Raw genomic sequence first — 25,219 nt, 5'->3', positions numbered from 1 at the left:
AAACTCTCATTACCCTTCCCAGCAGAAATGATCCCACAATTAATAAATAAACCAGACCTGACTTAGCCTGTGTCATGGGCAATACCAGAAGAGCTCTAGGTACTTTTTAGCTCTGACAGGCCTTAAGTCAGGTCATAAGGCTGTCATACATGCCTGGCAGCAGAATTAAGATGCTCTTATTCCAGGTCCAACAATCTCTTTCCTGTGATAGGAATCCTTGAAATGAAACTCCCTATCCAAAACTGCACCCTCCTGTGGTTATCAGATGAAATAAATTGAGCACAGCTGACTGAAATTATTCTGATTCAATTATTTCAACTAACATATTTATCAGCCTCCTAAACTCATAAATCATAGCAATCTCTGTTGGGAAATTCAAAATTGATGTGGCCCCGCCTGACTCAGAGAAGGCGGTAGGCATCTGACAGCCTTGAGGAGCAGCCTTGTGTGAGTTGATTGAAATTTCCAGCAGTATTAATCTTAATAACCTCAGGTAGCTTCCTCCCCACAGCCTATGTCTTTCTGTGCAAGCAGCAAGGGAGGGAGCACAGCAGCAATTACTCCCTGGTTCTCTCCAGCTGACTCTGTTTTCTGATGAATATGAACATGTCAGTCATGCTCAGCCTTCATCCCTTCTCAGCTTTCAGCAATGACCAGTCCAAAACCTGCAGAATTTGTAGGACACAGAAACAGAAACCAGACTACCTCTCAATAAAGCAGCATGAAGACTCAAAACCAAAAGATTTTTCCCCTGCTTTACAAGAAGTGCCTGTGAACTACAATAGAAAAAATATAAAGCATTTTTCTTAGTCATTCACAAAATAGATTGAAGATATTCAAATTGTATTAATGCTGAAAATAGATGATTAAAACACAGACCAGAAATACGTATCCATCTAGGAAACTGAGCTCAAGTAACCATCCCTCACAAGTGACAGGATGGTCAGAAGTTGCTGAAGTTCATTGGTGTTTGCTTTGTGATGGATTAAACAGCTTCCGTTATGATGAGGCTTTCATTTGTGCCTTCCCCAACAAACTTTCCAATATTAATATGCACCAGATTTCTTCCACTTCACCCAGACTGACTTCTAGGAAAAAAAAAAAAAGGCAACATGAAAACATCTATGGCTCCATCCACCTATCAGCTGCTATTGGCAGACATGTATCCACCCAAGCCTAACTCTTTCATACATGAAAAGAAATGTGTTATGCAGTTACTCTCATGATGATAAAGACAGATTCTTAAGAAGATGCTTTCCTGTTTGTGCATATCATTATCCTGAGTTGCATAATCCTTTGCTTGGAAGCAGCTTTAGATAGGTAACCTCTCAAAATATTATATGCATGTATTGAGATATGGCTGGAAGTCCTCAAGTGCTTTACCCCACAAAGTGTATGCTGGAAAACAGATCATTCCTATTCACAACCTTTGCAAAGTCAAGTTCCAGGCATTCTCCCCACCCACTACTTTCCAGGCAGAGTCAAAACTTGCTCATTATTTGCCTTAGCAGAAACTCTTTCAAATTATGAAAAACTAACACTTGCAGGTTTTTTTTTCCTTCAAGTGTGTCTGAAGAAAAGTTCAATTTACCATTATATATTATGTTCCACCTGATCTCCTTGGAAAACAGAGTGATGTAAGGGAAATCATATAAGCTGTTGGGTAAGAATTCTAGCAATTCTCTGTAACAAAATGCATAATCCCCACTTTGTTGCATGAATGTGATCTCTTAAGTTCTGATATTTGCCAGTATTTTGACTGGTATTTATAAGAAAAATCTCTCAGTTAAAAACAAACAAAACATTCATAATTTGGCTAACATGTCCTCATTTTGAAACACATTTCCTTATCCAACTCTGTGCACTGCTGTTCCACAAAGCTCAAATATCAATACCATTTCTGCTATTTGCCAGTCTCCCTTGTCTTCTCAGTCCTCTGCAAATGTTTAGAAGCTGGCAGTGGCTCAGTGAGTTTGTCTGCCAAGTCTGTTGCCACCCCAGGATTCAGCTCATCTAGACTTGCTGATCAGTAAGTGTGTGATATCTTTGGGTTTTCCACATTCTCCTCAATTCATTCTGCTTAGGAGCTTTTCCACAGTCCCTCCTGCCAAAATCCTGAACTCGGCACAGCATCAGAATAAATGGACAATTTGCTGAGAAGGTACATTAGAGGGTCTTCCCTGCTCAGCCCAGCTGCTTGGCAGCTGTGCTTTAGCTCCAGGGCAATGGCAACCATTCGCCAAGCATCTTCACACTGGGTGCTTGACTCCTGGATTTAGTAAAATTCATTCATCTCCTTCTCCCCAAAGCTATCTTCTGTGCTGGAACACTAAGACTCCGTTATGAAGCTGGAGCAGCCATAGCACGAAAAGCATCAAACAAGTTTTCTCAAGAGTAGCTCAGAATCCTTTTGCTGTAAAGTAAGTTAGTATGGAAGGAAGAGTGGGCTTCAGATACTTTATTAATCACATCTAATATCTTGAGATGTTCTGACTACGACACTCCCTTGTAGTCATAAACAGGGGGATAAAGACTGTTGTCATAAATAAATATTTCTGCAGATTTAACTAGTGTGACTCAAGAGTAACAGCCCACTCAAAATTTTCTTCCTGCCTCTCATCTTACTGGTGGCTTGGGTTAATTACCCCATCTGATAACTTCACATCAAAAGGGAAAGAATAATGAAGAGCTAAAAACCCTAAACCCCAAGAATGTACATGCTTGGACTAATAGCTTATGGATTAGTAACTAACCTACATGAACCATCTTCAGTATCAGAACTAAAATGCTGCAACATAAATGGTAATTCTCTAGTGAATCAGTTAACATAGGAAGATTAACATGGTAGAAATTTAAGGACTTTTAATATCATGGCCAAAACAAGCAGATAATATCATTGGGTTTTTTAATCCTTACCCTGTATCCTTTTCTTCACTTACTGCCAATTTCTTTCATCTTAACTACTTCTCTTTTCCAAGTGATCCAAATTTCCCTGATCTTGTCCTTTTCAATTCACTTTTCATTTTGTATTTGTCAGTCTTCCTTTTTACTTTTTCTTCTCCTCTGTCTTTTACTTAAAGTCTGTTGATGTCATTTTCTTCTCACTTTGCAAGATTCTCACTGACCAAAGTGGCAGGTGGAATGAGCAAAAGCAATGTGCAAATTGTTCAAGGATCTAACCATGGCTTCATACTTTGGAGCTCCCTTTATGGGAAGGCCAAGCTTTGTGAAAAACCGATTTGCAGTTTTCTCTCAGTCATTTTACATGCTATTCCAGAAATCATAGGCTTTCTGCAGCTTCAGAACAGCACTCATATCTCAGGCATCACAAGCCAATTTTAAGCACTTTCTTCATATCCTCTAGAAAAAGAAAAAATATCCTGGATATTCTCTGTGAAGCCAAATGGAAGCTCATAGCACTACAAACTTGTATCCAAATGCTGATCTTAATGATGATTACCTACTTTTCACTGCTTCAGTTAAATCAAAGGCGTATAAGATACCACATGGTGTCTTACAGGGTCAGACTAGTCAGATGACACTGTTGAAGTCCATCTTCAATCAGCTGCAGAATTTCAGTCTCAAATACTGCCAGAGGTACCAGGCTGAAAGATTAAGAAATTCCAAATGCAGAGGCCAACCCAGAATTAATGCTTTCTGTTTCCTGTTGGGAAATTCTATCTTCTGGGAGCTTAATTCTTCACAAAGCACCATTTTAAACTAATTTAAGTGTTGCACATAATCCAGATCATATGGTTTCTTCTTTCCACTCAACTTAAAGGTACAAAATAAGGACTGTGGGCCTAGAGCAAACACCCAGACTAAGCCACCCAATGTTCTTCATTCACTCCAATGTTGACAAGCTATTCATTAACTTCATCGGCTCCAGGATAGATCAAGCTCATTTTAGCACTAACATCACAGGAAAAGTCCAGGCCAGTACTGACTACTGTGGTTTGGTGGTGTGTTGGGTTTTTGGGTTTTTTCTTAATATTAACTTAGCACCATTTTAGTTCAAGTTAAACAGATTGTTATTTCAAGCTTCTCATTAAATGGCCAGGATTTGTATTGACTTGGATCAGTTTCACTTAGATCATGCTCAAAACCTTTATAAAATATTATAAATTCATTTCTTCTTCAATAATTCACTTTCTGTGGAGTAAAAATACCACATATCAAGCCATTTTGTAACTCCATACCAGAGACGTATTAATATACAATTGTGAAAAGAAAAAGATTTTCAGCACCAAACTTAGAAAGAAACAAATTTTTAGACAGCTAGACTGACTTTTAAAGGAATTTTTAAGGAATACTATAACTCACTTTTTCAAAATCAAGACCTACTGACATTTCTTACCTGGACACAATCTGAAAAGAAAGAAAAATAATTTAAGAGGTGTTTGAAAACAGAGTAATTTTGTGCTTACCAATGGTGACTGTATAAACAGAATTCTCTGAGACACTGGAAACAACCCAGAGCTGTGAGATCTGTAAGATTGTGATCTGAACTTCCAAAATAGTGATGGACTCCTTGCTGTACAGAAATCTGCTTGCCTTGGTCATTATTGCCAAGGAATATTTTGCAACAATATTGTTTCTAAACACAATACTAGGATCCTGTAAGAAATTCACCTGAGACATGAGAGTTTTCTGAAATCCCCTATAACACAACTCACAACAAAAGTAAATATACAGAAAGAAACATGCAAAGAAACACACAGGAGCAATGTGCTGTCTTAGCTCTAGACACAAAACTTTAGAGACTAAGTTATTATTTTTAATTTCCGTTTTCTACCTTTTCTGGTAAATAGCACATGTCCAGGAAGTTAATTAAAGACTGGAGAACCACATAGGTATTCTCTACCAGTCCTCTTTGTAGTGTCCACCAATTGATGGCTCAAAGGATTTTTCTAAGCCAGGGATGCTGACATTATATTTTGCAACCTTTATTGGCTTCATTTTTCAAGTACTGTTTCAGTTACTTCCAAGTCATGTAAACTTTAAGATTAATGAGATTTTTTTTGGTTTTTTGCAGGTTTTTGTTGTTTTTTTGTTTTGTTTGTTTGTTTTTTTTTTTCCTGGGGGAAAGGGTTGTTAAAGGCAAGTGCCGTAGCTCACCTTCATGCCTGTGAAGGCCACTTTATTTTGTATGCATTGAGCCACCATATGCAGATTACATTCAATAACCTCTAGTTCTGGTATCAGGAGAGACAGTGAACAATCACTCCCTATTCATCCTCTCCCTCTGCCACTTTTGATTTTATGGACTTTTATCATTCTGTCTCAACCATCTGCCTTTCAGTCTATTTAGTTATCCTCATACAGGTGTAGCATGCTATTCATCATTTCTGTCACTCCATTTAAAATCTTTCCTTTTTACTGCATTGGGCTGAAGATGGAAAAAACCACAGCTACACACAGTATTATGAATGCACATACACCAGAGATTTATGAATATATATTATTTGGTGGTATTAACAATGCTTTATTTTCTTTACTTGCTTGCTAGTAATTCCCAACATTTTAATTAAAATTTTGACCCCTATTAAGCTGATGTTTTTAAAGATCTATAAAACCCCCAAGATCTTACTTCAAGTAATAGCCCTCTTGGTGGTCCACAGTATGTAAAATAACTGTTTTTTTCCATATTAGTTGCTTAACATTTCCTGCACTGAATTCCATCTACCATTTTATCATCCATGAGATAATGCCATTTCATAATTCTTTCGTCATCTTTACTTCTCTGACCAGTTTGCCAGATTTTTCTGTAGCCCTTTTTCCAAAAGGTCATGAGTATACTATGAAGCACATGCCTAGGCACAGATCCTTGTGGACTTCCCTGGTAATTTATTTTTTACCACAAAATGTGATTATTTATTCCTGCTTCCTATTTCCTTTTAATCAGTTATTTAACCATCTTAGAACCCTTCCTTTCATCCTACAGCAGCTTGCTTGCTCCAACAGCCTCGAATGAAACCTCGGCAAAAGCCTTCCGTTTCAGAAGGTCATTTCCATATTGCTGCCAGGGATGTACACATAGCCCAGATCCTGCTATACAGACAGCTTTACAATTTTTCATTCAAATTGGACCTGCTTGTCCCTTCCTTTCCAGTGTTCATCCACTCTCTTCTTCCCTGTTGAGTGACACACACATTTAACAATATTAAAACAAAAGATTTCTTGATATTATTTGTTTACAGAGCTTTCCAGTTCATATAAGCGTACAATATTAAAGGAAATACAGCCACATAAAAATTAGCCTGAAATCTATCCTGCATTTATTACATGTTAAAAATCAAGTCAAATCAATGCTAGGCAATTTCCCCGTCACCTTCACACTGCCAGCCATATACACCACCAGACAAAGTTTCATTAGACCTTTATTGCTAATGTGAACAAAGTTTTAAGGAGTTCTGCTGCATACCAAAGATATACTGCAGAGGATTTTTCACTTTGTTTTCCAGAGGGGAGGGTGGGGAGGGTGGCACACAGGTGGGACAGACACGATACCCAAAAAGATTTTGTGTCTGATGAAAAGCTCCACATAAAAAGCAGCAGCCCAGCCAAGTATTTTGATGTTCAGACAACTGAAGTACTACTGATTTAGAAATGTAGCTCTTCTTACATTATACAGGTGAATAGCTCATGCCTAATTACAGACTGAAATTATTTGAAATAGCACAAGTTTAAAATATAAACACAGAAAATCAGATAATCAGAATTTCCAATGAAACATCCATTCTGGAGCAGATAGGTAACATCATTAACACAAACGCAAACAATAGTACAGAGGATTTAATTGGATTACTTCACTCCTATGAATTTTTCCAAAAAAGCACCTTAAGAAAGTTAGAAATGGAATTCAACTGTCATCTCTTCTGGATGTTTTGGCCTATAGCAGTCAGTCATGTTCTCCAAATGTGATCTCACTGAAGCAGCCGTGTGGACACAACAAATCACATTTGGACACTTCGATCCAAGAGTGGGTAAGGACAAGCAGAGGTGAGCAGCACGCTGTCCCTCACCACTAACACCAAGAGTTGCCATAGCAACAGGAGGGATCACTGGAAGAGGTTGGTATTGATCTTTCTATCCCATGTTCATTGCCATTTCTTCAGAGTAGTCTTACACAATGCTACCAAAACCAACACTGTCACACATACCCAAGTTCTGAAGCTAAAGGGAAATGATAGTGTTGAAAAGGCAGCAGGGAATAGTTAATTTTACAGTTAGTCTGTGTACACGAAGAGCAAGCAGCGAATCTTCATCTTAGTGCAAGCTCAGCTGGGGGAAGACAGGATGTCAATATGTACAGGAATGTTTCACCATGCCTTCCACCTACGTTTGAAATTTCCTAAGCATTCGCCTACAGCGCAGCATCTGCCTGTTCTCAGCATTTGTAACAAAACAGTTACCGATGTCTAGGTCACCTATTGCAAAAAGTAGGATACAGCAAAGGATATTTTGTGCTTAGTTGCAAGCCTTTAACATCATGCCAGCATACTGCAGACTGGCATGGATCCAGAAGGGTAAGGAAGTCTAAGTAGACAAATATTAAATAGATTTTTCAGGTCAATAGTAGCATAGCTCCAGAGTCCCTCACAGCACAACTTAACCTATAAATATGGGATAACACATTACGCGAGTATATCAGAGATTTTGGTAAAGACTAATATTATTTCCAGTAACAATACATAGCTGAGAACTACATTTAGTTCATAATTTGCAGGACGTTACTTTGTTGATACTACCATAAGGCTCAAATGAAAAATATATTTTGAAGGTTTCACTTCCACAAAAAACATTCCTTCTGAAGACATGTAAAAATGGGAGAAAAAGTGTTTAAAATATTAGATGTTATTAAGAAAGCCTTTTAAGACCACTCCCAATCGTATTTGAAGCCAGAACAGCTAACAGAACGTGGCCCTAGCTAAAAGCAGAAGGCTGCTTTTTCAAGAAATGTAGAATATTATTCTTGAAAACAAGTAGATAATTCCTGCTATATGAACCCTACATTGTCCTAGTTTTGTATCAGCATAATAACATTTCTGTAATTCATTATATTTGCATAAAGCTGATGTAATAAAGCAATAATATGGAATGTACCCATTATCACCAGAAACTTTAGAGTTCCCAAAGTGATTAGCCCCTTAATCATCTAGGTAGCACAGCCTTCAGAAAATGCATCATAGTTTCTCAAGGCAAATACAAAAGACAATATTACCAGTACAGATATTCCTAACAAAATTGTAACTTTTTTTACTTAAAAAAGCCAGATCCTGGACAAAACCTTTAACAATACCTACCAGTTGTGTACATCAAGTTAACAACTCCAGAATAACTCAAACAAATTATAACAGTATATGATATTTAAGGGCTCTCGGAACCCTGTTAATAACCAGTCTCCCATCATAACTTAAAGATGCAAATAGCCACGGGTCTGCTGAGGACCATTCAACTGCATACACGCTATCTTCATGTTCTTCATAGGTAGCTATTACACTGTCCTGAAGGGGCTCTTTAATCCTAAAATTGAAAACAAACACCAAAAAAAAAAAAGTAAGGATTTGTGAACACACTTGATTTCAAAGGCCATATTAAGTGTCACTAACATCTAGATATATAAAATCCCATTTAAAGTATAAGAATGCAGTAGTAGGTTCTAAGGGAATATTTTATACCTTATGTTTGCATGTACTTATGTCTTACATGACAGCAAAGTCAAGTCAGTGGAAAAGACCCCATTTACAGGGACAAAGTAACTCTTACTCTAGATTTCAGTGCATTTCCTGTCTCTCAGAACCTATACTAAGCATCTCTCTCTCTCTCTAAAGCAAGTTAAACTACCTGGCATGATCTAAATGCACAACTTTTTACAAACATATTTTCTCTCATCATGTATCATCCCATCCTCTCCCCCTTCATTGTTAAATGAATTCTTAAAATAATACACAGTCTTAGAGATATGTAGATGGGTAAGAAGTTGCAGTCCCTAACATCAGTCTCTCCTGTGCTGCCATCTTGGACCCATTCTCTCCAGAATTATGGAAGGGGGATGAAGCCACCACTCTGAACACTGATTTTTCTCTCCCATTGCTAGAATTATGCAGCACCAGATCCTCATCTACTATTGTATACTCCACCTCCCACTGCAACAGCCAAGCTCCTGGTCACCTACATCATAGGAGTGACACAGATTGCCTTCTGCATTGTAAATATTCAAGAGATTTAGGAAATTCTCTGAAGTCCAAACCACTCAAGAGTCATTGATTCTACTCTGCTAACTGAGCACAGCCCTTGCCTCCATTCCCAAGGCCAGTCTCTCCTCTCAAAGCACCACTACAGTACATTATTCTGTAGCTACAGGGTAGGGGAATTTTCAGAGGATGACCCTAGAGCTCCCTTCAGCCACAGAGAGACTTGTCTCTGTCTCACAAGAATCAGTCAGCCCTTCAGAGACATCCCTCTGCCTCCTAGAAACAGCCTTGCAGTACAGCTGCAACTCTCCTCATGGAAAGCAAAGTCAAATAGCCTTGTGAATGCCACTCAATCATTTAAACAGATGCTGCTACTAGAGAAATGAAGTGTTGCTATTGGCTGTCTTTGCCCTTTCCTGCTGCTCTCTGAAAGCATGCAGTTCTGCAATCACAAAGCCTGGAAGGAAGCACAGTATAGGATCTTTGCAGGTTATCACTGCCCCACCCAGCCAGCTGAGCCAGCTGCAAACCTAACACTGCAACTAAAATTCAATTGAGTTTAATGAAGAAACCAACAGCAGACTCATACTGTAGAATAGCTTCAGATATGTATTTTCAAGCATTTCTACCATTTACTTGTGCTACATTAAAAGTCAACTAACCAAAAAAGGTCACAGCGCAACCAACGCCCAGTCCCTGGTTAATTGCAAAGAACAAGCTTGTTTTGCAGTTCTCCTGAATATGAACTTTGGTACAAACCATCTAACAGCAGAGCTAACAAACACATACAGACACTTCATCTCCTGCAACGTGTTTTTCTAACTTCCTGCTAACTGACATGCCTGGTTAAGTGAAAGTTGGTCATGTCCCCAGACAGCAATGTGCTTCATGCAGTGCTCACCCACTTACCCACAACTCCATTATTCTGAAGGTTTCAGATGTCTCTCTGGATAAGCAGAGGAGTAATGCACAGTGCACATGGCTGTCAGGGGACACGACCGACTTTCAGCTAACCAGGAATCTCAGTTAACCAAAGACTGGATAAACAAGAACAAATAAGCTTCTAGATTACACTAGTTTCTGTATGCTCACAGTTGTTTCAGTGTTTCATTTAAATAACACAGCTCATCTAATTTAATTTACAGGAGTCATAAGGGGAATGAGCATTCAGGAAACAAGCCTGTAGATGAATTTCTGTTTGGCATTTCCATTTATAACTACAGTTTTTAACTGGGTTTTATTATTGTCTATACACTGAATTTCCTCTTACAACATAACATAATGACATAAGGAGCCAACTTGTTTGTGATGAGTTTTTTCCTCACAACAGGAATCTCCTAGAGGCAGACTACCTTACCTGACGCTAAGAGATTTCCAAGAAAACACCTCAGATTTCTCTGCATTTTGGTTATGTTTGCATTTTTTTGGTAATCCAAGAATAGATTGAGGGCACTATTTTTGAATCTATATCAATCTAGGGTACTTAGAATTGTTCTGTTCCTGACTCGCACAATGATTTATGCACCCCAAATAAAATTTTACACGTTTTTTACACGTGTAAAATTTATTAAAGAATATACATGTATATTTATTAAAGAATCATCTCAGATTAACAGGAAGAGTAGCTGTACAGAGCTGGATATGAAATAAACTTTCTTCTACACTACTTTAATGTATGTATAATTCACATGGTTGCCAGAACACAGAGATAGCTGGTTTTATTTAAAAGCTGCAGGCTATGGATATAAAACCAGCTGTGTATAGCTATATATATAGCATGCATGTACAAAACAGCTATGTACAGCATGGATAGCTATGCTATATAGCTAGCTCAGTGTACCACAGATGTAGGTGTTTGGCCTACTGATTCCATGATTGAGAGACGGTGCTGTGCAAGGCCAGCAGCTGGATTCAATGAGCCTTGTGGGTCCCATCCAACTCAGCTCATCCTGTGATTCTGTGACTGTATTTGATAGCATACTTGCTAATCCCTTGTTATGCCTCACAAGCTTAGTAAGCTATTTTCTTCCTTGCCCGAGATCTTCTTGACCCTTAAAATGCTTCTTTAGTTTCTTACTTTCCTATCTATTTTGAAGATTTTATTCTGACCAAACTAAAATTCCTTTTCTTCTATATGTTCTTGCACTGCACCAAGTGACAATGCACCACATTCTTTTTGCCACCAAAAAATTGTAATATGAAATGTGCAGTCTCTACCTACATCATGCATAAATTTCAGACCTGTGCCACACAGAGCTGAAAATGGACCATGTTTTCTCTGTAGTCTTATTCAAATAGTACGACCCCAACCAGCTTCTATGAAAGGAGAGAAGCTTTTATTTTACTAGATAACTTTGAGGTTAGTTGTGTTACAGATTCAAGAAAGAAGCCTGTTCAGCCTTGGATAATTGTTTTCATGTGGAAAGCTGTTATTTCCAATTACTTCTCATGGTAACAACCACTTAAGTTTGCAGTGCTTGCAATTCTGTTTTGTCACCACAGTGTTCAATAAAATATGGTTTTCAGTCAGCAAAAATCATTAATTCCTTATCACAGTCAAAATTAAATCCTCTTTAATCTAAAAGTCACTATGAAATAGAAATAAATCAATAGAGCGGCAGCATGTACTGCAGCATCCAAAAATGAGTCCTGAAAAGTACAGCACTGGATTCTGGATTAAGCCCATGGATACAATTTCCTTTTGACTTCAAGAGAAAATTGTTTCTGGTAGGATTAGACAACACACTGCTTGCCTTTTCACTCACTTTAAAAAGCCTGAATTCAAGTACATTTATTCTTGAACACATTGTTTATAGACAATAATTGGCCATTCATACTGTTCAAAACACAAATTTTTTTAATTCAAAAAAGAGTTTTCTGAACTGCTTCCCCAGAAAAACAAGAAAACACTGTTTTTATAGAACAGGGCTCATAGATGTCCTAACATGAAAAATAAATTAAGGAAGGAATACTTACTGATGAGGGTTAAAGAAAGAAATACTACAGGAAAACCCGAAGCTTTTAAAGAAAACAGTCTTGGAACCGAGAAGTGCTGCTGCACGACATTTTGACCAGCTTCTTACACATCTAACAAAGTAGTCCTGAATCCTGGCATTCCCCAAAACAGAAACTATTTAACCTGTTTTAATTAAATATGTCTCTTGGCTGATTCCATAGCATAATCCTATGACTTCTAGGTTTCTCCAAGACATTAATATCAAAAACAAAATAGCATCAAATTTAACATTGCTGACAGCTGTGAAAATATCCTGAAAGTCTGCCTCAGCACGTTTGGCAAATACTTTTCAAAATATCGACGCTAACAAGTCTCTCTCCTGAAGTCACAGATACATATACAAAGGTGCTACGCCAGATTGCACAGTTCATATGTAATACTGTAAAACCACATGATTTATTATTCAAAAATCTCTAAACCACATTTCTATCATGAAAAGTAGATACCACCAACTTCTTTAGATAGAATTTTGAAGAAAGTCTCTTTCTACAGAGAGGGCAGCCACCATTTTCTCTTTGGTCCATTCCAATAGCAGAAGATCATTCTACCCATAGCATCTCATTAAAAACTTCATGATCTCAAGTGACATACTCTGTACAGGAAGAACTAATCCTTTACATCTCTCAGCATTAAATATAAAATATTGAGAAATGCTTGTCTTAGATCTTCTGTTTGTATTTAAGGACATTATGGCTAACATCTATGACAAAAAAGATGGAAACATAAGCCTTCAGGAAAAACACTAAAACTGTATTTTCTGATAGGAATTTCTGGTACAATCTTCAACAGATAACAAAGATTATCATTATTTTAGAACATATTGTCAAAAAATGTAACATAAGGGAGAAGGCAGCATACTGACCTTAGTAATCAGTTCTGCCAGTGAAAACAGCAAACATCTTAAGCCTGTAAACCCCATAGAAAACTAAGGGAACTGGTAGCTTAAACTGCAAAATTAAAGTTTTAGGATGGCTTCCTTTCCAGGACTGAAGTATAAACTCAAAATGTTATTGACCATATAAATATTTTCATTGTTATGGATACAGAATAAGTTTTTTCTCTTACAGAGTAAGTCTTCCATTACCAGTTGAGCCTTGTCACAAAGTTCTGGCTACAGAAGTCATGAAGAATAAAAACACAGCTGTAGATGTAGCATGTACCTTGCTGCTGGTGCTCCTATGACTCCAAATATTCTTCTCATGCTGCATATCACCAGCATACCAAACAGAGACCTACACAGTTCATATTTTAAACCTATAAGCCAAACAAACATATTGGAGTAACTGAAGAAAAGGAATCCTGACTGTCAAGTAAAAATGGCCACTAAACTGCAAGAACCTAGTAGCTTTCCTCTATTGTTAGAAAGAGTAATGTAGAATTAAAATTACTATCAGAATAATTTAATACAGTAACATATAGACTCACTCACTAACATCAGGATTTTGGATGACCAAAGACTAAAGGAAGGATATAAGACACTCACTACCTCCCTTAGGAGGAAGACAGTTCCCAGTGCTCTTCTAGTATCTTACAGGGAGCTGACAGTCACCTTCAGGAGATTTAGAACTCAGGCAAGTTCAGGGTTGAAGGGAGAAAGTTCTTGCAACAACCGAGTGCAAAGCCATTAAAGAAGGAGGTCAAGGAGAAGCCGGACAAGCAATTGCATCCACAGATGTGGAATGATCCCATGTTTTAGAAGTTTTGTTCCAACTTAGGCAGTGAAAATCACTCCTCATATTTTTATCCAGGCACATTAGCTTTCTTTTGGGGATGAAACCTAAATGGATCCAAGTACTCACCCTCATCTGTTCTATTTTCATTTATTTTGTACACTTTTCTGAACTAGTGTAGTGCTTCATTCTCAGCTGTGTTTTTTGTGGGTTTTTTTCCCATATTTGAACTGTGCTTTAAATAATCCAGACTAGGGACTTGACCAGAATATAGCATAGCTGTCCTTTGGTCACACGCCTATAGCTCTTCTCTGTGGAAAACTCCAGCCTCCTCTTAGACTACCTGTTTTCAACAGCAGTTTTGTGCTTCCCATGCAGAGAGCACTGATGCCTTTCTTAATTCAGTGTAAGAAAACACAGTTGGCATGTTTCTCCTAGACAAATTTCACAAAAACCATGCAAGCACAGCTGGCATGTTTTAGAACAAATGAAAACACTGTGAGAGCAGATAAACTCAAGAATATGGCTAATAGCAAAGGAAAACCATATATGGAAGAATCAGAAGTTCCCAAAGATTATTCAGAAGGCAGTAAATGTCCCTGAACTGCAAACAGTCTGGGGCTAGGAACATACCCAGAGGCACTACATCTCCTTTTTCCTACTTCTATTATTTTTCCTCCTGACTACTATGAGACACATGACACAGGGAAGCTGCCTGCTCTTGCCTTTTTTGACTGATGAGAGAAACAACAGTAGCAGTTAAACAGTAGGGAAAACACAGACATGACAGAGTCTGATCTAAAGCAGCAGTTAAGAGGAACTAGTTGATTTCAACAAGAGACAGATCTTCATGCAACAGTCCTAGTTATATTGCTTATTCAACCATGTTCTGGTCTCTAAGATGGGAGCAGATAGGCCCAAGATGTCAACACAGACAAACACTGAAGGAAGAAAACACTAAGAAGAAATTCTTATGAAGAATGGAATCCAGCATCTTTTAGTTTGTCTATTCATTATGCAATGAACTTGAATTCTTTTCTTTTGAAAAAAATTTAACTGCAAATTATTATTTTCAGCTGGGAACCTTAAAAACCAGACAACTACAACAGTAAATCTGGCAAGAATTATTGAGTGGGTAGACTCATGCATAGCTCTACACAGCTGAACAAGGAAAGGCTAAACTGTTTTGTCTCCAACCAAGAAATACAGTAAAAAACAGGAAATTTACTCTAAAAGATATTAAAAATTAACAAGTCTTAAGGATCTCAGGAAGGAGATTAAACTGTGCAATGTTTTCAAAATATGGGGACTTTACTAAGTAGAAAAAACAATAAACCTTTGAAAATAAAACTGACACATACTCATCATTTTTATATTTAATCCAAGGAGGTTTTTCACAAGTGATTGTGTTCAGGACACATAAAATGCAGAAAGAGTATTTTCCTTTCTTTCCACTTGATAGTTTAACCTTCTGAGAGAGATATGGTACTCAGTCTGAAGGTGACTGGCTAGAGACACTAGTTGTATAAATATTTGCTTCTCCTGGTATATTTCACAATACACCTGAAAAAGACATTCTCTTTATCAGTATTTATGTGCTGTTTAGTAACAAATCAGATGTCCTCCAAAACAGGATAAATGAACCTTGTGAGACTATAACACTTTCCTGAAAGTCTAGAACATACCCAAACAAAAAAACTCCAAAAAACAAACAAACAAAAAAAAACCCAAACACACCCCTCCCCCATTAAACCATAGAGTGAAAACCTGTATCTTACAAAAGAGACAGTACCTATGGAATGGTGTAACACTCTTCACAGAGGTCTCTAGGAGGCTATCAGAGCCGAAATATTTGGCACTAGTGGTTGACTAACAAGAAGTATTCCCAACAGCTGTTATGCCCTACTTCATTTGTGCACTCAGAACTGAACAGACATTCATTTGGCAACAGTTCAAGGCTGCAGCAGCTTGCAAACATCCTTCTGACTCAACTCATAACAAGAGGGCAGAAGAGGAAGCCTAAAACAAGATTTTTACAGTAACAAGCAAAGGTTACAGAAGATAATGTGCTTTCCCAGGTTTTACAGAAAACAGATGAGCAACTGAAAAGCATGTATTTAAAAAGCAAATGCAGAATTGATACTCCTGTAGCCTCTGGGAACCGGCAAGGGCTCTACATCATTACTGTACAAGTAATTCATGATGTGGTTTACACTCATCCCATCGCCACAGGAAAAGATGCATTATATTTGTTGTACTGCATTAGATGACCTTGAATTCAAAAACTCCTATTCTAGAACAATGACTTGTGTTTTAATGAGGCAACCTACACCGTCCACAATCCACAGAAGTTCAGAATTCCAAATAACCTACTCTACAATGTCTGTCAGAATGCTATTTACTTGTGATATTTTTAATGCATTCCCACCATATTAAAAAAAAATGTGGTCTCTTTCTCATTTCGACTAATGCTATTTATCTTCCATCCAGAACAGAATAAATTGCAATCTCCAGTCAAAGATAAGGAACCAAAAGATGTTCTTGCCCATGTCAGGGAGTTGAAACTAGGTGATCTTTAAGACACCTTCCAACACAACCCATTCTTTAATTCTATACTTAAAACACTGTAACTCAGTTACATTCCAGAAAGTAAGTATATACTGCTGATGTGAGCAAATTTTTAGGTATTTAATTTGATACTCCTTGATTTTTCAGGCACTTATAATACACAGATAAAAATCTTCTAAAGGAATCCTGTACATTTAAAATAAACCATTTCTATATATGAAGTAGCTTTCTTACTTAGTATTAAAAAAGAATAGTTTCCAGGTCCTTTAAATGAAGCCAAAACATCAAAACTATTCGGAGCAAAACTGCATGTGTATTAATAAAATGAAGGTTCAAGAGCAACCTTAAAAATGCAACTAGAGATGCAACCTAAACTTTATTTAGAATTTTAGCTGGAATATCTAGGAAGCACAGCTGAGCAACTAGGGGATCTTTTCTGTTATTTCCTTATCACATCTGACTATTGTTTATTTTAAAAGATCATTCAGGAGTTAATCTGCCTGTGTAATTGCAGACAGCTTTGTAGAGCTCTCCAGAAGAGGGCAATGGAGCTGGTGAAGGGTCTAGTAAGTAAGTCATGAGGAGGGGTTGAGGGAGCTGGGGTTGTTTAGTCCGGAGAAGAGGAGGCTCAGGGGTGACCTTACTGCCCTCTACAACTGCCTAAGAGGATACTGTAGCCAGCTGGGCATCAGTCTCTTCTCCCATGCAACAAGTGACAGGAGAGGACACAGCCTCAAGCTATACCAGGGTATGTTTAGGTTGGACATTTAGAGAAATTTCTTCACAGAAAGGGTGATCAGAAATTGGAATGGGTTGCCCAGAGAGGTGGTGGAATCACCTTCGCTGGGGGTGTTTGAGGAAAGACTGAGAGTGGCAATCATTGCCAGGGTCTAGCTGACACAATAATTTTCAGTCATAGGTTGGACTCTGATCTCAGAAGTCTTTTCCAATATAATTCATTCTGTAATTCTGTGATTCACTTTGTAGGAAGGAAGAGTTTGCTGAAGACCACTATGAAAGCTAGTCAAAAAATTAGAAAGCCTCAGCCCAACCTCAATCTACAGAACTTCCTATATACACATATATACACAGTTAGTTTAATAAAACCCCATCCCTACAAAATTCACAAGGAAAATATTTGATTCCATACAAACCAAGTGGATGGGTTTACAACATTTGCCAATAGCATGCAGTATTCTCTACCAAGAGTGCTGAAACCAAGCTTCTGGTTTTCTTGATCTAGGTCTGATGAGTTACTGGGTTCCAGAGCAGTCAGAGATATTAAGAGCAAAATTATTTAAAAAAAAAAAAAGTATTTATACTTCATTTCTTCTGCCCATGAAGAAGCTCATCATTAGACTGGTAACATTTCCCAAAGGTCCTAACACGTAGACAGCAAATACAAAAGCATATTTTCAAATTCTAACTTAACCCAGATTATTCTACATGCTTGACTTGAACCAGAGCTCCCTTAAAGTGAATCTTTTCACCAGCCCAGTGGACTTTAGGACTGATCCTCAGCATCACCATTCCCCTCCTACCAGTGAACGTGGAGTCACCATGCCAGTGACATTTAAAGAGTGCGTTCCACCCAAGACTGAATAAAGAACAAAGTGGGAATTCTAACTACTTACCTGAAAGGCCTGTACACAAAAATCCTAGTCAGCAAAGAAAAAATAGCATGTAAACCATTACAGTGAAACAGCAAATTATAAGCATCTACATAAAACTCAGGAAACTTCATACTTCTCTTCTTGATGCTGGTCCTCTTGGTCACTGAGTTCATCATCATCTACCATATGGCCAAATGGTTCAGAAGAAATTGATACCATATTAGACAGGATAACTCTGCTATCACTGCTTCCTGTAAGGATCAGCTGATCATGAGAATGATTGTATCTGACATTCCAGACCCTAAAAAAGTTCAAGCAGATAGAATGTGAGACTATTCATGGCAGATAGTGCATCACTGTTAAACAATTTTTTTAAGAACAGCACTAAAAATTAATCTTTTCAATGTTTTAAATTTGCATAGAAGTAGCATGCCTCCTTCCAAAGACTGTTTTTTTGCCATCTTCATTAGGCCTTTAAGCTTCCATGTCATCTGTTTTCCATGAGGCATCATTAAAATTCAACAAGTAAATAAAAAAAACAAAACAAAAAACCAAAACAAAACAAAAAAAACCAAATCACACCATACAATGCTATCATTCCTTGAAGGTATATGCCAATTCATTGTTGAGTAAGCCAGATAAATACTTAAGTCCTAAATACAAAAATTCCCCAAAGCAAAATATGGATTAAAAATAGCCTTTTAAACAAAAATCTCACAACATTCTTACAGTGAAATTGAAAATAGATCCTAAAACAAATGTAGGACTATGTTTCTCTTCAGTTTTTACATTTCATATATTAAGTTAATATCAAATGTCTTATGGTTCTTGTTTTGTTGATGTTCTTTGAATATTCTGAAGAAAAAAGGTATAAATAATGTGCCTGTTAATTCCCATCTTCATTTCCCTTAAAGTAGCATTAGGAAGTGGATCTATTTTGCAAGAATTATTCCAACCCAAATTTTATAAAATATGAATAATTCATCTTTTCTTAAGCACTGAAATTTGCAGACATCAGGCAAGATTCTCTCCTTACTCCAGCCACAGGCCAGTGCAGTAGATACAGGCTCTAAATCTTATTTCAGAAAATAAAATTATTCACTTGCATATTCTGACTTAAGGACTGTGAAGAACATAAAAAACATTGAGCTGCATTACTGAACATTTCAACCATGTGACAACAGAAGGATAGATGGCAGCTGCTTAGTTACTTCACATCAGGTGCAGCACATTGGGCTCCATTTGGGAAGGCACACCTGTGTCCCAGCTGGGCCCCACGGGCCAAGTTCTGTGATGTGCTTCTCAAAGGTGCACCCCATCTCCCAACAACGTTAACAACAGTTTCTTGCCAATTAGACTAATGTTATCTAAACTCTTAATTTACAATTACACAAGGAACACTGACATGCTGAAACTTTTTCTCTGTGCAAAAAAATGATTATGCACAATAGTACAAACACAGTTTGCATTGCTCCTAAACGACAAAATAATTAGCTGAATAAATTATATAAGCCATCCACCCACAAAACAGCATGCAGATAATTTGTTCTACCAGTGGGAATGCTCCTCTAGTGTCTTCACTGGTTCAATGACATTTCTCGTGTCCCAGAATTTCACCTTGCAGTCATCTCCACAGCTAGCCAGGTAGTACTGTTTATTTGGATTAAAGTCCAGGTCTCGTACCAGCTGTCCGTGTGCATTTTCTATACAATATATCTGCCTGTAAAACATTAAAAAAATTTGAATGGTCTATAAAAAGCTGACTGCATGCCACCTACAGAAATCTGTTTCCCTGGAAACTTGCATAATCCCCTTAGCACCCACAACCTAGAGTTCCCATGGCTAGTGCAGAGTTTAGGGAATTCCCAGTTGTTAACAACAGTGACTCGTATAGATTTCTCAGCTTGCTTTGATGCTTTGCACCTTCCATGTTTGTTTCCATTAAGATCATCTGGAGTTAAAAGGAAATAGTAATTCCAGATGATTCTAGCACAGCTCTGTAATAACTGTTATAAATGTCTGCTACTAAACCACAACAGTTTCAGGTAAGAACTTCTTCACCCCTAAGTAGTTATACTAGTTCCCTATTTATGACATCTACTTCAGTAGGAAAAGCTGAGATGCAAAGGTTGCAACAGATATCAATGACAGCTTTTTATTATTGCTCTGTACTGAATTTACCTTCTTGAGCTCTTGCATTTATCACTAATTTACCTGTGGCCCTTAAACTACTCAGCCAGACACAACCACATCCATCTGGACCACTTTAGAAAACATCTGTAGTACTGCTAACAACCTAGCATATCTATTCAAAACACCATGTGCCATCAGTTTGTGTCCCTACCTTGCCTCTTAAACTTAGGGATTGTCTGATTTTTCCTGTTTCCACTATTGTATGACCAATATATCATCTAAAGTTCTGCTTAGACTTGACTGTCCCCTACAATCTTCACTGGAACTTTTCAACACTCCATGAGCTTTTTGTTTTTCTTCAAATGAAAAATGTTTCTCTTCAGTAAACATATTGACCAAAAATTCCTACTTCTTGTGAAAATTACATATACTTATGGTCTTCTGTCACAATCAGATAGTCTCTTGCTGTTAATACTTAACTACTAATACAAAGCAAAATAGCTCCAGAAGGAGAGATTCAAAGTTATCAGGTCTGTACTAAGCCCTATCTTGACAGCTCTGGCTGTCACCAGTGAAATTACTAAGATATCTAGCATCAACAGTCTTCTCAGAGTTTGAGAGGCTAAGGATATCATTCAGGTAAGCCTTTCTACCAAGTATTCTAGGAGTGGAATTCAAGCTTCCACTAATCTTTTTGGAATACGTATATGGCAAAAATACTAAGTCTCAAGCATGCTTGCTGTGGTAAAACACATCCTTCCTCCTTCACTGCACCTTTCACTCTTTCTTGCATCACTTAGAGATGTGTATAAGGGCTTAAAAATACTACTGTCCATTGTATATTCGGACAACTCACCATGAAAGACTTTATCCCAACTTAACTATTATTCTGACCATTTGATCTCTTTCCTCCCCAGATATGAATATTCTTTTTGTCACTTTTCACCCTATCTACAGCAATAATATGTACACTAAACTTTCTACTTACATCATAAGATTAATGCCAGACCACATGAACATTTTCTCCAGCTATTGGCTCCACTTTCTCATATTATTCTTCTTACATATTATTTAGAATTTAGCCTTGGAGTCTGAATTTTCCTGATAAAGTTCTCTCTAAATCCAATCAGCCTAGTGTCCGTCTTCTCTGCTTCACAAGCTCTTCTCTGATTAAGACTGCTTCTTAGTCTAGTCTAGGACTCTTCCTGAAAATCTTTTATTTCCTCTCCCCTTCTTTGTTTGTTATGTACCCCCTCTATCTTGCAGCTATCATAACCACCGTCTGCAGGAGCGGCTATTGTAGCTGCTTCTAGTATTTCTCTTCACTTTGCTGGTAGAACAATTTTCTGCCCTTGATTCCCCCCTCCCCCTTCTTTTTATGCTTCTTATACTGCCACAGTTTATATTGCCCTGACTTTAAATTCCTACTTCTAGCCTATCTAATTATTATGAAATATTCACATAATAGACATATTACAGCCTAATTGAAGTTGAAACTTACTATTGCACATACTTTTTGAGTATATTGCAAACAGCTCTTTAGCATAGCCTAGTTATCAAACTGGTTTAAGGACAAACCAGTTTTAAGGACTTATTTACTCTGGGCTTTACTTAAAGTAAATACAATAGTGGGGTTTGCTTCTGTTAACCAAGCTACCACTTTCACTGAGAATCCAGACTACAATATCCACATAACCTAGCTTTCATAGAAGTTACTCAGAGAATTTTTTAATGCAAGATAGAGATGCTTCTTCTAATGAGACAGAGCATGAAGCAGACTTTACAATATTTAATATTCTCTCTTCAAAACACAGGCTTTGGTGAAAGAGCTGCATGCTATACATTAGAAAAAGAATTACAAAAACATTACAAAAAAAAGGAAATTAATAAAACCCCTTCTTCTTTTGTCCTCTCTTTCCACTCTCGTCTTTATAAGGCGTCTTTATAAATTTAAGTATACACATTTCATAAAATTAGATTTTTATGTATCAGTTTACAAGGCAAAGAACAGGACATTCAAACATGATTTTCAAACACTTCACAGGAAGTGACTTTTAATTATTGTACTTTTAACTTTCCTTCATTAAATGAATCTTTTTGGCAAAACCACAAAGACTAGCAAGCAAGGGATTTATTGCTACAACTCTGAGCTGGCAGGAACCACTGAACTAAATTTAAAGTCATCACCCTTTAAAGCAACAGAAGTTATTACAAGACATCAGTCTTCTCGGTTTAGTGATAAATTACCATGTGCTAAAGGGATAAAGTGTACTTTTAAAAAAGCTAGAAGAAGCTTTAGTAGTCATGGCAACAGATGTGCACAACATCACTCCTTTGCTTATCAAAATCACAACTAAACAGGGGGGGAAATGCCTTATTAGGTATATTCAAAGCTTTTATTTGGTTATGATTTTGACAGATTCAGTGATTTCTTATAACCAGCATGCTACAATCATTAATATAATATAGAGCACTGTTAAAATCAGAATTGAATGGCGAACTTGACCTGTGAATTGCCTTCGAAGATTAAAGTCACCTTAAAATGTTATGAAGATAGTTCACAGCATAGTCAGGACTGTTGTTAAACCATTTTCAGGTTGAATTACAAAACAGCTTCATTCAGATAATTCCTATGTATTGAACAAATCCTTGTGAGACTAATACATGGTTCAATAAAACTCAATATACAAGTTAAAATTGAAGCTGAGGGGGAATATCAGAGAAAACTTTTTGTTAAATTGTAACTATATCAGCTACGCAAGCCTTTCTATTCCTTTTATAAACTGTAGGTTTGCCACTTATCATTTCAAATAAAAAAAATTATGGTAGGAGCAATGCAAAAATCTGCCTCCAAAGGAGATTGTCTTTTCTAGAGAACATGACTGCAAGCTCTCCTTACCTCATGCTCCGTGTATCCCAGCCTCGGACAGTGGTATCATTGGCTGTGGCAATCTGGGTACAATTGTGGTGTGGACTCCATCTTCCTGAAGTAAATTTTAATTGTCCTTTCCCTTCCAAGGCTGTGGAACTAGAGAGCTAAAATAATGAAACAAAGCTGGCAATGTTTCTAAATGTAACACTAAAATGAAATTAGTTGCAATGAAGACAAAGCTACTCAATAGCCTATTGCTGCGAGTGCAACAGTCTACTAAATCCAAAGATTGAAGGGAAAAAAAAGTAAAGAAACAACAAATAAAAGCTAGAGCTGATTTCTGATCACTAATTTTTGAAAAGGCTTATGCAGTGTAATGTATGCCGAATTATTAGAAGTACTTTAATTCTATAAATTAAAACCTTTTCAGATCATTGTTGTAACAGTAGATAGACAATACAGGCACACTGCACAGATTTGTAGCTGCCACACACACACATACATTTAGCTTCATTAGCAGTCCTATAAGATTTTTTTCCATGTCAAAATGCCAAATTTCATCTGTAGTAACAGAATTATGGTGTCAAAGACTCTTTTTGATGTATGTATAGCAGCTTCTAAAAATAATGAAGTCAAGGCCCATTTGCCCATGTCACCACATACATGCCTGTTAAAATAACAGTAGATACTAGATTACAAATCTACAATCTGTGAGATAAAAAGGTTTCAGTTCCAAAAACAGGCTTCTATGTCCTGGAGCAGGCAGCTCTACATCTCCACAGTTAATGAAAAGAAGGTCCTAAGTAATAAACTTTCTCTTTGAAGTTGCATAGCAAGTTATCCCCTAATTTCATGTGAACATGGGGGAAATCAAAGCTGCCTACACTGCAAATTACTTTTACTTCCAATCACTTACTGAAACCGTTTAATACCTAAAGAGGGAGGGGAAAACCAAAATATTTGCATTTAATTAGGTATAAAATTTACACAAATTTCAAGCAGCTACACAAACAGCAGACTTATTTGGTCATCTTTCACACAACTTTCATATTTCAAAATGTTTCATTATGAGGTATTTCACAAAAGCAGATTACTGCACTGGATCCTGTTGGATCTTAATGCAACATCAATACACTATTTAATAGTAGATTTCACAGCACAAATATTATGCTTTGATGGATGAAAAAGACTAAAACATACAAACTGTTTACAATAACTTTAACTGATATCAGCAGCAAAATATGCTGTCAATACTAAACTGCCTAAATCTATTTGTATATTGTATAAATGTTCATGTATGTATTTTTCTAAATTTTTATTACTACAGCTCCAAGAATATCGTATCTCTTTAGCATTACGATTAACAATCTAGAAATTCCAACTAGAATTTTTTTTAAAAGAATGTGGAATTCCCAGCATGCAAGAGATATACTGCTCATGTGTTAATGAAAAATGTAACACTGTGGCCAAACCTACTCCTCTAACACCATTCCTCCTCTAGAACAAATGCTGTTCTGAAAACCTTTCTACAACTTGCAGGTTATTAATAGAAACAAAAAACACTGCATAGGACACTGGACAATAAAATTCACTTTTTGTTTTTTTTGACAGACACTAGATTCCAGGCTCAACAGAATATTCATAGCTTGTGTAGGCAATTTCAAAAATTAAAATAAGTTTCTTCAGTAAGCAGACTTGGCCATTCAAAGTTTAGACTGGGGGAAGGGAAGCCATGTTAACACTACGACAGAACCAACAAAGGAAGTATATTTTCTCACGTATTTAAAAAAATCTGCTCTTGAGATGGAAAGTATCATATATTCAAAATATGACTCAAGGCAGATGGTCTTCGTCAGCAGTAGACATTACTTTCTCCAGCATTCCAGACATACATACATATATATATATATATATATGTGTGTGTGTGTGTATCTTCTCATTTTAACTTTTATAATGTAAGCTACTATAAAAAAATCAAATTTGTCTTCTTTGCAGTCAAAAGTTTAGGGTTGAGGCCAGCACACACATACTGTGATATTTCTTAACAACATATGAAAAAAATCACCTATATGCTACATGGGCCAATTCACCCTTGCCTTCATAAGCAATTCATAATTAAATTAAATGACATCTTTCCTTATACAGATGTC

At 37.0% G+C, this 25,219-nt stretch overlaps 1 protein-coding gene across 3 annotated transcripts in view; it reads right to left on the bottom strand.

The window, feature by feature from the left end:
• Positions 1-6,452: 6,452 nt before the first annotated feature.
• Positions 6,453-25,219, bottom strand: part of EIPR1 (EARP complex and GARP complex interacting protein 1) — a 75,603-nt gene continuing 56,836 nt past the window's right edge. For all 3 annotated transcript variants that reach the window (XM_068183531.1, XM_068183533.1, XM_068183532.1), the window contains 4 exons: positions 23,097-23,233; positions 19,617-19,784; positions 18,198-18,365; positions 6,453-8,526 (listed from right to left, as the gene is read on the bottom strand). In XM_068183531.1, the coding sequence (XP_068039632.1) occupies positions 8,352-8,526; positions 18,198-18,365; positions 19,617-19,784; positions 23,097-23,233 (648 nt within the window). In that variant the 3' untranslated portion in view covers positions 6,453-8,351. The remainder of the gene's footprint in view (positions 8,527-18,197; positions 18,366-19,616; positions 19,785-23,096; positions 23,234-25,219) is intronic.

The sequence above is a fragment of the Anomalospiza imberbis genome, chromosome 3 (assembly GCF_031753505.1).
Source record: "Anomalospiza imberbis isolate Cuckoo-Finch-1a 21T00152 chromosome 3, ASM3175350v1, whole genome shotgun sequence".
Lineage (NCBI taxonomy): Eukaryota > Metazoa > Chordata > Aves > Passeriformes > Viduidae > Anomalospiza > Anomalospiza imberbis.
The sequence above is the reverse complement of the archived record's forward strand: the minus strand, read 5'-3'. Positions and strand labels throughout refer to the sequence as shown.